Consider the following 10,908-nt stretch of genomic DNA (forward strand, 5'->3'; position numbering starts at 1 on the left):
CCCCCTAGCCCTGCCAGCGCCCCTCACTCCCGACCCGCAGCCCCAGAGCCCGGCCCTGCCCCCCCCAGCCCTGCCGGCGCCCCTCAGTCCCGACCCGCAGCCCCAGAGCCCGGCCCTGCTCCCCCCAGCCCTGCCGGCGCCCATCACTCCCGACCCGCAGCCCCAGAGCCAGGCCCTGCCCCCCCCAGCCCTGCCAGTGCCCCTCACTCCCGACCCGCAGCCCCAGAGCCCGGCCCTGCCCCCCCCAGCCCTGCCGGCGTCCCTCACTCCCGACCCGCAGCCCCAGAGCCCAGCCCTGCCCCCCCAGCCCTGCCGGTGCCCCTCACTCCCGACCCGCAGCCCCAGAGCCCAGCCCTGCCCCCGCCCAGCCCTGCCAGCGCCCCTCATTCCCGACCCGCAGCCCCCGCCAGCCTGGCCCTGGGACCCCCCAGCCCTGCCAGCGCCCCTCACTCCCGACCCGCAGCCCCCGCCAGCCCGGCCCTGCCCCCCCCCCAGCCCTGCCAGCACCCCTCACTCCCGACCCGCAGCCCCAGAGCCCGGCCCTGCTCCCCCCCGCCCTGCCGGCGCCCCTCACTCCCGACCCGCAGCCCCAGAGCCCGGCCCTGCCCCCCCCCCAGCCCTGCCGGTGCCCCTCACTCCCGACCCGCAGCCCCTGCCAGCCCGGCCCTGCCGGTGCCCCTCACTCCCGACCCGCAGCCCCTGCCTCCCCCAGCCCTGCCGGTGCCCCTCACTCCCGACCCGCAGCCCCTGCCCCCCCCAGCCCTGCCGGTGCCCCTCACTCCCGACCCGCAGCCCCTGCCAGCCCAGCCCTGGGCTCCCCCCAGCTTTTACCTGCAGGTCTCCCTAGAGCTCAGCCAATTGCTCCTGTTTCCACGACAACCATTTCCATGGCAGCGAGGTGTCCGGGTGATGTAATTGCATCCTCTCCATCAGCCCCTCCCCCACTCCCTCCCCCACCCTCAGCTGTAGCCTGAGACCCCCCCCCCAGCCTCCCCAAGGAGCAAAGGCCGGGGAAGTGCAGATGCCCTGTGGAGAATCCACCCAGCCCCCCCCAGCCCTGCCGGTGCCCCTCACTCCCGACCCGCAGCCCCCCCAGCCCTGCCGGTGCCCCTCACTCCCGACCCGCAGCCCCTACCCCCCCCAGCCCTGCCGGTGCCCCTCACTTCTGACCTGCAGCCCCTGCCAGACCAGCCCTGCCGGTGCCCCTCACTCCCGACCCACAACCCCCCCAGCCCTGCCGGTGCCCCTCACTCCCGACCCGCAGCCCCTGCCCGCCCAGCCTCCCATTGTTGATTGAACCCCCCCGTCCCTGCTGCAGGCACCCCCCAGTGGCCCAAGGAGAAGGTTTTACCATTGGAGGTGGAGGAGGGGGAGTCTGTCATCCTGCCCTGCAACCCCCCCGCCAGTGCCATGCCCCCCAAAATCTACTGGCTGAACAGCCGTGAGTGTTCGCTGCTGGGAGCAGGGCCCGGGCCCTGTTCCCTCGGGGGGGGGGGACTGGCTCACGGGGTGGGGAATGGGGTGGGGGGGCAGGATCCGGTCTCACCCCTGCTGCCCCCCAGGGATCGTGCACATCGCGCAGGACGAGCGGGTCAGCATGGGGCAGGGGCCCGTCCCCTCTGGGGGGCGGGGACTGGCTCAGGGGGGCGGGAATGGGGCAGGGGCCCGTCCTCTCGGGGGGGTGGGGAATGGGGCGGGGCCCGTCCCCTCTGGGGGGCGCCGGCTGGCTCAGGGGGGCGGGGAATGGGGCGGGGCCCGTCCCCTCTGGGGGGCGGGGACTGGCTCAGGGGGGCAGGGAATGGGGCGGGGGGGCAGGATCCGGTCTCACCCCTGCTGCCCCCCAGGGATCGTGCACATCGCGCAGGACGAGCGGGTCAGCATGGGGCAGGGGCCCGTCCCCTCTGGGGGGCAGGGACTGGCTCAGGGGGGCAGGGAATGGGGGGGGGGGGCAGGATCCGGTCTCACCCCTGCTGCCCCCCAGGGATCGTGCACATCGTGCAGGACGAGCGGGTCAGCATGGGGCAGGGGCCCGTCCCCTCTGGGGGGCAGGGACTGGCTCAGGGGGTGGGGAATGGGGCAGGGCCCGTCCCCTCTGGGGGGTGGGGAATGGGTGGGGCCCCTCCCCTCTGGGGGGCGCCGGCTGGCTCAGGGGGGCGGGAATGGGGCGGGGGGGCAGGGTCCGGTCTCACCCCTGCTGCCCCCCAGGGATCGTGCACATCGCGCAGGACGAGCGGGTCAGCATGGGGCAGGACGGGTACTTGTACTTCGCCAACGTGCGGCGCTCGGACTCGCACCCCGACTACATCTGCCACGCCCACTACCTGGGCCCCCGAACCATCATCCAGAAGGAGCCGATCGAGCTGCGCGTCCGGCCCAGTACGTTGGGGGGCAGCCCCAAATGAGGACCCTCGGGGGGGATCGATTTTCAGCCCAGCCCCAGGCAGTGGAACCCAGGCATCCGGGTGTATCTCCCACGTGACCCCCCACAAACACACATCCAGATCTTGGTGTTGGGGGGCCACTCCTCCCCCGATCTCTCTGCTATTTCTGCCCCCCCAGCAGGGCCCCCCCCCAATTCCTCTGTGTCCGTCGGAGCAGTCCCAGGGCTTCTCTGTCCCTTCAGGGGGCTCCCTGTGGCTCCTGCACCCTCGGGGGGGGGCTGGGATCTTGGGGACCCCCAAGGTTTGGGGGTATCCTGCCCAAATTGAGCCTGGTACATCGGGGGGCATTGCCCCCCGATGATGGACAGAGGGGGGTGCACAGGGGCACAGGGGATGTACGGGGGAGTGTCACCAACTCCTGGCCCCATGGGGGGAATCTCCTTCAGAGTACCAGCCCTGCTCGGGGGTCAGGCCCCTCTACTGCCTGGAGCTGCACCTCTCTGAGCCTCAGCACATCTGTCTCTGCTGTGGGTCCCCCCAGGGAGTCCCCTCGCTCTGGGCCCCGGGGGCCTCCCCACCCCCCCGTGTTCACTAGCCTGGAGCGACTCTCAGCCAGTGTAACACAGGAGGGTTTATCCAGCCCAGGAAACTCTCTGGCCCCCGGCCTGGCCTCCGTCAGCCCAGCACATCCCAGTCCCCCTGCAGCCAGGGGGGCTCTGCCTGCTCCCCCTGTCCAGTCCCGACCCCCCAGCTGCCAGCCAGCCGGGGTCCCAGCTTCCCTCTCCCCTCCCCTCGTTAAACCAGCAACCCCCAGGGACATGGAGTCTCATCCCCCCTGCCTACAAGCCAGTGACTGAACCCAGAGACCCCCCCACTTTCTCACAGGGGGTCTCCCTGCTCCCCCCCAACACCGCCCTCCCCAGCCCCCAGCTCTGCACTGTAACAAGCTCCCCACGGGACCCAGGCGTCCGGGCGACGGACCCGGGCAGAGTTTCTCAGGTCAGGGGAGAGGCCCCCCCCGTTCCCCTCCCCCCACTACTTCATGCTGACCCCCCCCCACGTCTCCACTGCAGCCAACTCGGTGAAGTTTCGCCAGCCCCGGCTGATGGTGCCACCAGGGGAGAGCAGCTCCCACGTCGCCCTGCGGGGCTCCAGCCTGGCCCTGGAGTGCATCGCGGAGGGCTTGTGAGTGGGGCGGGGCTGGGGGCTATGGGGTGAGTGGGGCGGGGCTTGGGGGCGCTGGGGTGAGTGGGGCGGGGCTTGGGGGGCGCTGGAGGGCTGCGGGCTGGGGGCTATGGGGTGAGTGGGGCAGGGCTGGGGGGGGGCACTGGGGGACTGCAGGTTGAGGGCTATTGGGTGAGTGGGGCAGGGCAGAGGGGTGCTGGGGGGCTGCATGTTGGGGGCTATGGGGTGAGTGGGGCAGGGCTGGGGGGCGCTGGGGGCTGCAGGTTGGGGGTTATGGCGGTGAGTGGGGCAGGGCGGGGGGTGCTGGGGGGCTGTGGGCTATGGGGTGAGTGTGGCAGGGATTGGGGGGGCATTGGGGGGCTGCAGGTTGGGGGTTATGGGGTGAGTGGGGCAGGGCTTGGGGGTTTTGGGGGTCTGCAGGCTGCAGGTTATGGTGGTGAGTGGGGCAGGGCGGGGGGTGCTGGAGGGCTGCGGGCTGGGGGCTATGGGGTGAGTGGGGCAGGGCGGGGGGTGCTGGGGGGTTGCGGGCTATGGGGTGAGTGTGGCAGGGATTGGGGGGCATTGGGGGGGCTGCAGGTTGGGGGTTATGGTGGTGAGTGGGGCAGGGATTGGGGGGGCATTGGGGGGCTGCAGGTTGGGGGTTATGGTGGTGAGTGGGGCAGGGATTGGGGGGGCATTGGAGGGCTGCAGGTTGGGGGTTATGGTGGTGAGTGGGGCAGGGATTGGGGGGCGTTGGGCGGCTGCAGGTTGGGGGCTATGGGGTGAGTGGGGCAGGGATTGGGGGGCGTTGGGCGGTGGCAGGTTGGGGGTTATGGGCGTGGGTGTTAGGGGCTTGGGAGGGGCCTGTCTCTCCCCCCGGCCCCACGTCGGTCCCCCTCTGCTCCCAGCCCCACGCCCACGGTGGAGTGGATCCGTCTGAACGGCCGCCTGCCCGCGGAGCGCGTGGCCCTGGAGAACTCCCAGAAAACCCTGCGGATCCGGGACGTGGTGGAGGAGGACGATGGGGAGTATCAGTGTCTCGCCCGCAACACGCAGGGCACCGCCCGCCACACCTACACCGTCACCGTGGAAGGTACCGGCGGGGCTGCGGGTCGGGAGTGAGGGGCACCGGCAGAGCTGGGGGGCAGGGCTGGGCTGGCAGGGGCTGCGGGTCGGGAGTGAGGGGCACCGGCAGGGCCGGGCTGGCAGGGGCTACGGGTCGGGAGTGAGGGGCACCGGGGGGCAGGGGCTGCGGGTTGGGAGTGAGGGGCACTGGCAGGGCCGGGCTGGCAGGGGCTGCGGGTCAGGAGTGAGGGGCACTGGCGGGGCTGGGGGTCAGGGCTGGGCTGGCAGGGGCTGCGGGTCGGGAGTGAGGGGCACCGGCAGAGCTGGGGGTCAGGGCTGGGCTGGCAGGGGCTGCGGGTCGGGAGTGAGGGGCACCGGCAGAGCTGGGGGTCAGGGCTGGGCTGGCAGGGGCTGCGGGTCAGGAGTGAGGGGCACCGGCAGGGTTGGGCTGGCAGGGGCTGCGGGTCGGGAGTGAGGGGCACCGGCAGGGCTGGGGGGTCAGGGCCAGGCTGGCAGGGGCTGCGGGTCGGGAGTGAGGGGCACCAGCAGAGCTGGGCAGGGGCAGGGCCGGGCTGGCAGGGGCTGCGGGTCGGGAGTGAGGGGCACCGGCAGGGCTGGGGGGGGCAGGGCTGGCAGGGGCTGCAGGTCGGGAGTGAGGGGCACCGGCAGGGCTGGGCGGACAGGGGCTGCGGGTCGGGAGTGAGGGGCACCGGCAGGGCTGGGGGGGGGCAGGGCCGGGCTGGCAGGGGCTGCGGGTCGGGAGTGAGGGGCACCAGCAGGGCTGGGGGGGGCAGGGCTGGCAGGGGCTGCAGGTCGGGAGTGAGGGGCACCGGCAGGGCTGGGGGGCAGGGGGCTGCGGGTCGGGAATGAGGGGCACCGGCAGGGCTGGGCAGGGGCAGGGTTGGGCCGGCGGGGGCTGCGGGTCGGGAGTGAGGGGCACCGGCAGGGCCGGGCTGGCAGGGGCTACGGGTCGGGAGTGAGGGGCACCGGCTCTAACCCCCCTCCCCCGCAGCCGCCCCCTACTGGGCCCAGCAGCCCCACAGCCGGGTGTACGGCCCTGGGGAGAACGTTCGGCTCGATTGCTCCGTCTACGGGAAACCGAACCCCCTGGTGTCCTGGAGGATCAACGGCGTCCCTTGGGGAGGTGAGGGGGGGCATTGGGTGCAGTGGCCGGGGCTGGGTGGAAAATGGGGTGGGGAAGGGGCGGGATGGGGGGGCAGGGACAGTGGGCAGAGCAGTGGGCGGGGGCAGAGCAGTGGGTTGGGTGGGGCAGTGGGTGGGTCCAGTGGGTGGACAGGGTGGGGCAGGGGGTGGGGGTGGGGTGGGGCAGTGGCGGGGTCCAGGGCAGTGGGTGGGGCAGTGGGTGGGTCCAGGGCAGTGGGTGGGGCCGGGGCATTGGCGGGACACAGGGCGTCTCTGCTGCCCCCCAGCCGCCTCTTGCCCCCAGAGCTGGCACCGGACCCGACACGGACGCTGCGCTCGGGGGCCCTGATCCTGAGCCAGGTGCAGCCCAACGACTCGCTGGTGACGCAGTGCGAGGCCGTGAACCACCACGGCCGCCTGCTGGCCAATGCCTACATCTACGTCATCCGTGAGTGCCCGGCGACCGCCGTCCCCGGCAACCAGCCCTAGCAACCGCCCCCTAGCAACCACTCCAGGTTACAGCCTCCTGGCAACCTTCAGTCATCCCCCTAGCAACCACCACATCAGCCACTGCCACCCCTGGCAACTAGCCCAGGCTACAGCCTCCTTGCAACCACCAGTCATACCCCTACCAGCCACACCCTAGCAACCACCACCCTGGCAACTGGGCCTAGGTTACAGCCTCCTCATCCCCCTACCAGCCACATCCCAGCAACCACTGCCCCTGGCAACTGCCACCCCTGACAACCAGCCCAGCCCTGGCAACCAGCTCTTGGTAACTGTCCCATCTCTGGCACCCCCTCCCCAAGGGCAGCCCCCAGGGGCCCATCCTGCCAGGCGTCCCCATGGTGGGTGGGTTTGGAGGTGCAGGGGCAGGGATGGGTCCAGAGCCCCCCTTACCTCGCCCCCCACAGAGCTCCCGGCGAGGATCCTGACCCCAGACAAGCAGCGCTACGCCGTGGTGGAGAACCAGACGGCATCCCTGGACTGCCAGACCTTCGGGGCACCTATGCCCAGCGTGGAGTGGTGAGGGGACCCCCCTGTGCATGCTCCCTGCCCCCCCAGACACCACCTCCTTCCCTCGCACTCGCCCCCCCATGCGCCCCCAGCGCTGCCAGTGCCCTGGGCAGGCTGCCAAGGGCCCCCCTGACCGCCCCCCCGCTGGCAGGTTCACCGGGCGAATGGAGCCGGCTCTGCAGGACGAACGCGCCTTCATCCACACCAACGGCTCCTTGCACCTGCCCCGGGCCCAGCGCCAGGACACCGGCGCCTACGTCTGCCTGGCCCAGAACGACCAGACCAACGTCACCATCAGCGCCTGGCTCGAGGTCAAAGGTGGGACCCCCGCACCCCCCAGCATGCAGCCGGCGGGCCGGGATGGGACGGGCCGAGGGGGGGGAGCCGGGCGGGCCGGGATGGGAGGGGTCGAGGGGGGGGAGCCGGGCGGGCCGGGACGGGAGGGGTCGGGAGGGGGAGCCGGGCGGGCCGGGAAGGGAGGGGCCAGGGGTGGGGAGCCGGGCGGGCCGGGACGGGAGGGGTCGGGAGGGGGAGCCGGGCGGGCTGGGAAGGGAGGGGCCGGGGGTGGGGAGCCGGGTGGGCCGGGATGGGAGGGGTCGGGGGTGGGGAGCCAGGTGGGACGAGACGGGAGGGGTCGGGGGGGGGAGCCGGGCGGCCCGGGAAGGGAGGGGCCGGGGGTGGGGAACCGGGCGGGACAGGACGGGAGGGGTCAGGGAGGGGAGCCGGGCGGGCCGGGAAGGGAGGGGCCGAGGGTGGGAGCCAGGCAGGCCGGGACAGGAGGGGTCAGGGAGGGGAGCCGGGCGTGCCGGGCCGGGAGGGGTCGAGGGGGGGAGCCGGGAGGGCTGGGAAGGGAGGTGGCCCGGGCGCTGCCCCCCCATCAGCCCCCCGTCCCATCCCAGGCGCGACACGGATTGAGCTGGGCCCCCAAAGCGCCGTGGTGAAGAAATCCAGCAACGTGACCTTCCAGTGCCTGGTGCGGTTTGACGAGACGCTGCAGGAGCGCGGGGTCGAGTGGTGGCGGGACGGGCGCCCCATCCGGGAGTCAGACGACAGCGACAAGTGAGGGGAGAGCAGGGCACTGCTGGGGGAAGCTCGCGGCACTGGGGGTGACCCCGCCTGGGGGCACTTCTGGGGATAGCTCGCAGCGCTGGGACAGACCTGGCTGGGGCACTGCTGGGGGAAACTCGCAGCGCTGGGATAGACCCGGCTGGGGCACTGCTGGGAGGAAGCTCGCAGCGCTGGGACAGACCTGGCTGGGGTACTGCTGGGGGAAGCTTGCAGCACTGGGACAGACCTGCCTGGGGCACTGCTGGGAGGAAGCTCGCAGCGCTGGGACAGACCTGGCTGGGGCACTGCTGGGGGAAACTCGCAGCGCTGGGATAGACCCGGCTGGGGCACTGCTGTGAGGAAGCTCGCAGCGCTGGGACAGACCTGCCTGGGGCACTGCTGGGAGGAAGCTCGCAGCGCTGGGACAGACCTGGCTGGGGCACTACTGGGGGAAACTCGCAGCGCTGGGACAGACCTGGCTGGGGCACTGCTGTGAGGAAGCTCGCAGCGCTGGGACAGACCTGCCTGGGGCACTGCTGGGAGGAAGCTCGCAGCGCTGGGACAGACCTGGCTGGGGCACTGCTGGGGGAAGCTCGCAGCGCCAGACTCACCCCCTGCCCCCAGGTACACCATCGAGCCCGGCTGGCTCCGGATCTCCGGCGTGGACTACACGGACCAGGGCGTGTACAGCTGCCGGGCACACACGGAGCTGGATGCGGTGGAGGAGAGCGCCGAGCTGCGGGTGGTGGGTACGTGCCTGGCGGGGGGCCAGCTCTGGCCCTGGGGGGTGCGGGGGGGGCTGGCTGGGTCGGTTCTGACCCGTCTCTGCCCACAGGCCGCCCCGGGCCGGTGTCAGAGCTGCAGGTGTCGGAGCCCCAGGAGCGCCGGGTGAAGCTGAGCTGGACCCCGGGGGACGATCACAACAGCCCCATTGAGAGTAAGGGGACCCCCCGGCCCTCAGATCCCAGGGCATCTCCCCCCCAGCCCCATTGCCCTTGCTGTAGCTCGAGACACCCCCTTCCCCAGGCCGGGCAGAGCTGGGGGGCGTCAGGACAGTTCCAGGTGGGAACTGGGGGATTCGGGGGGCAGGTGGTTGGCGGGGTGTCAGAGGAGGTTCTGGGCGGATTCGGGGGGCAGGCTGTTTGGGGGGTGTCGGAGGAGGTTCCGGGAGGATTTGGGGGGCAGGCAGTTTGTGGGGGTGTTGGAGGAGGTTCTGGGGGGAATTTGGGGGGCGGACAGTTTGTGGGTGTCTCGGAGAAGGTTCTGGGGGGATTCAGGGGGCAGGCAGATTGGGGAGTGTCGGAGGGTGTTCTGGGGGGCAGGGGTGGGGGGGCACCGGGCGTCTCTCACCCTATCTGCCCCCAGAGTTCGTGGTGGAGGCAGAGGACGGGCTCCGGGACCCCGGCACCTGGCGGGATGTCAGCACCGTCCCTGGCCACCAGCCCTGGGCCCAGCTGCACCTGGTGCCCTACGGTGACTTCCGCTTCCGAGTCCGCGCGGCCAATCGGTTCGGGCGTGGGGAGCCCAGCGCCGCCTCCGCCCCCGTCCGCACCAGCCCGGCGGGTACGGCCCGGGGCCCGGGGGGTGGAGGGAGGAGCGGGGCTGGGGAGGGGAGGGGTGTTGGGGGGGGCGTGGTGGGGGGAGGGGGGGGTGTTGGGGGGCAGGGCGGGGAGGGGGGATCCCCCCGCTCACTCGGTCTCTTTCCCCTCCAGCCCCCGAGCGTTACCCTGAGGGGGTGGCCGGCGAGGGGAACGAGACCAACAACATGCTCATCACCTGGAAGGTAACGTGTCGGGGGGCCTGCCCCCCACAGCCCCTCGATCCCCCCCACATGCACATCTGTGCAGCCCCCGGACACTGCCTCCTTCAGCGGGTTGGGGGGTCCGTGTCCTGCGCGGCAGGGGCCCATGGGGGTGTCGGGCCCACAGATTGTGCTCAGTCTCGGCCCCGTGTGGTCCCTGGGGGGGAACCCCCTTGTCTCTCGGCCAGTGTAACACAGGAGGGTTTATCCAGCCCAGGAAACTCCCCGGCCCCCGGCCTGGCCTCCGTCAGCCCAGCACATCCCAGTCCCCCTGCAGCCAGGGGGGCTCTGCCTGCTCCCCCTGTCCAGTCCCGACCCCCCAGCTGCCAGCCAGCCGGGGTCCCAGCTTCCCTCTCCCCTCCCCTCGTTAAACCAGCAACCCCCAGGGACACCGAGTCCCATCCCCCTGCCTGCACCCCCCGGAAGGAGACAATGCCCCCTTGGTCACAGGCGGCTACCGGCTGTTGTCTCAGTGTGGGGGGGTGGCTGTGTAGCCGACACCGTGTGTTGTCCTGTGTTGTGCAGAGGTCGGTACAGGGAGGAGGTGGCGGGTGTAGCGGGGCAGAGACACTGATGGTTGCCGGGTGCTGGTGGTTCATGGTGTAGCCGGGTTCACGGGGTTGTGTAGGGAGGTTGTGTTACAGGGGTAGCTGGGCTGTTGTGCCAGGGTCTCCGAGTGTCATGGTGACAGGGTTGTGGCTCCCATTGGCTGTGCACGCACGGGGCAGTCGCTGCTCGGGCTCCGTGTGTGCGCACTGTGCGGTGGTAGTTGCGTTGTAGCTCCTGCCGGGTGTACGTGACAGACGCCGGTGGGGGGCCCCCGGGTGCATCCCATGTTGACCGCAGCCTCCTCAGCTCGCGCTCCCCTTCGGCCTTGCCTTGCCCCACGGCTTTGGCTGGCCCCGCACCGTGGTGACACAGACTCCCCAGCCCCTCTCGGGGCTCTGCTCTCTCTGGGGCCCCCAGCAGCCTGGCTCTGCCATGGGCCCCTCGGGGCGTCCCCTCGCTCTGGGCTCCGGGGCCCCCACGCCCAGAGAGAGCAAACCCCCCCCCGATCTCCAGCCGGCTGGACTCGGCCAGCGTCACAGGGACTCACTGGCGTCTGACCCCTGCCCCAGGCGGCTCTTAGGCCCCAGGCCTGGCCTGGTCCCCGGGGCTCTGGCCACTCCTTGTCCCTGGCCAGCCCCCCACTTCCGGCTCCAGGTAAACAGGCCACCTGCCCCCGCCCCCCTGGCTGGAACCGGGCCCCTGAGCCCCTCTTCCCCACGGCCAGAACCAGCTGCCCCCGAG

At 72.0% G+C, this 10,908-nt stretch overlaps 1 protein-coding gene across 1 annotated transcript in view; it reads left to right on the forward strand.

Moving 5' to 3' along the window:
* LOC115644004 (neuronal-glial cell adhesion molecule-like) overlaps positions 1 to 10,908 on the forward strand; it is a 34,526-nt gene that overhangs the window by 18,737 nt on the left and 4,881 nt on the right. Inside the window, exons 6-18 of the mRNA XM_030548050.1 lie at positions 1,319 to 1,441; positions 2,206 to 2,376; positions 3,455 to 3,566; positions 4,454 to 4,638; positions 5,623 to 5,754; positions 6,058 to 6,201; positions 6,668 to 6,779; positions 6,922 to 7,088; positions 7,670 to 7,829; positions 8,442 to 8,566; positions 8,653 to 8,754; positions 9,183 to 9,380; positions 9,530 to 9,600. Coding sequence (XP_030403910.1) covers positions 1,319 to 1,441; positions 2,206 to 2,376; positions 3,455 to 3,566; positions 4,454 to 4,638; positions 5,623 to 5,754; positions 6,058 to 6,201; positions 6,668 to 6,779; positions 6,922 to 7,088; positions 7,670 to 7,829; positions 8,442 to 8,566; positions 8,653 to 8,754; positions 9,183 to 9,380; positions 9,530 to 9,600 — 1,802 coding nt within the window. The remainder of the gene's footprint in view (positions 1 to 1,318; positions 1,442 to 2,205; positions 2,377 to 3,454; positions 3,567 to 4,453; positions 4,639 to 5,622; positions 5,755 to 6,057; positions 6,202 to 6,667; positions 6,780 to 6,921; positions 7,089 to 7,669; positions 7,830 to 8,441; positions 8,567 to 8,652; positions 8,755 to 9,182; positions 9,381 to 9,529; positions 9,601 to 10,908) is intronic.

This window comes from Gopherus evgoodei, unplaced genomic scaffold (genome assembly GCF_007399415.2).
Source record: "Gopherus evgoodei ecotype Sinaloan lineage unplaced genomic scaffold, rGopEvg1_v1.p scaffold_82_arrow_ctg1, whole genome shotgun sequence".
NCBI classification, from domain to species: domain Eukaryota; kingdom Metazoa; phylum Chordata; order Testudines; family Testudinidae; genus Gopherus; species Gopherus evgoodei.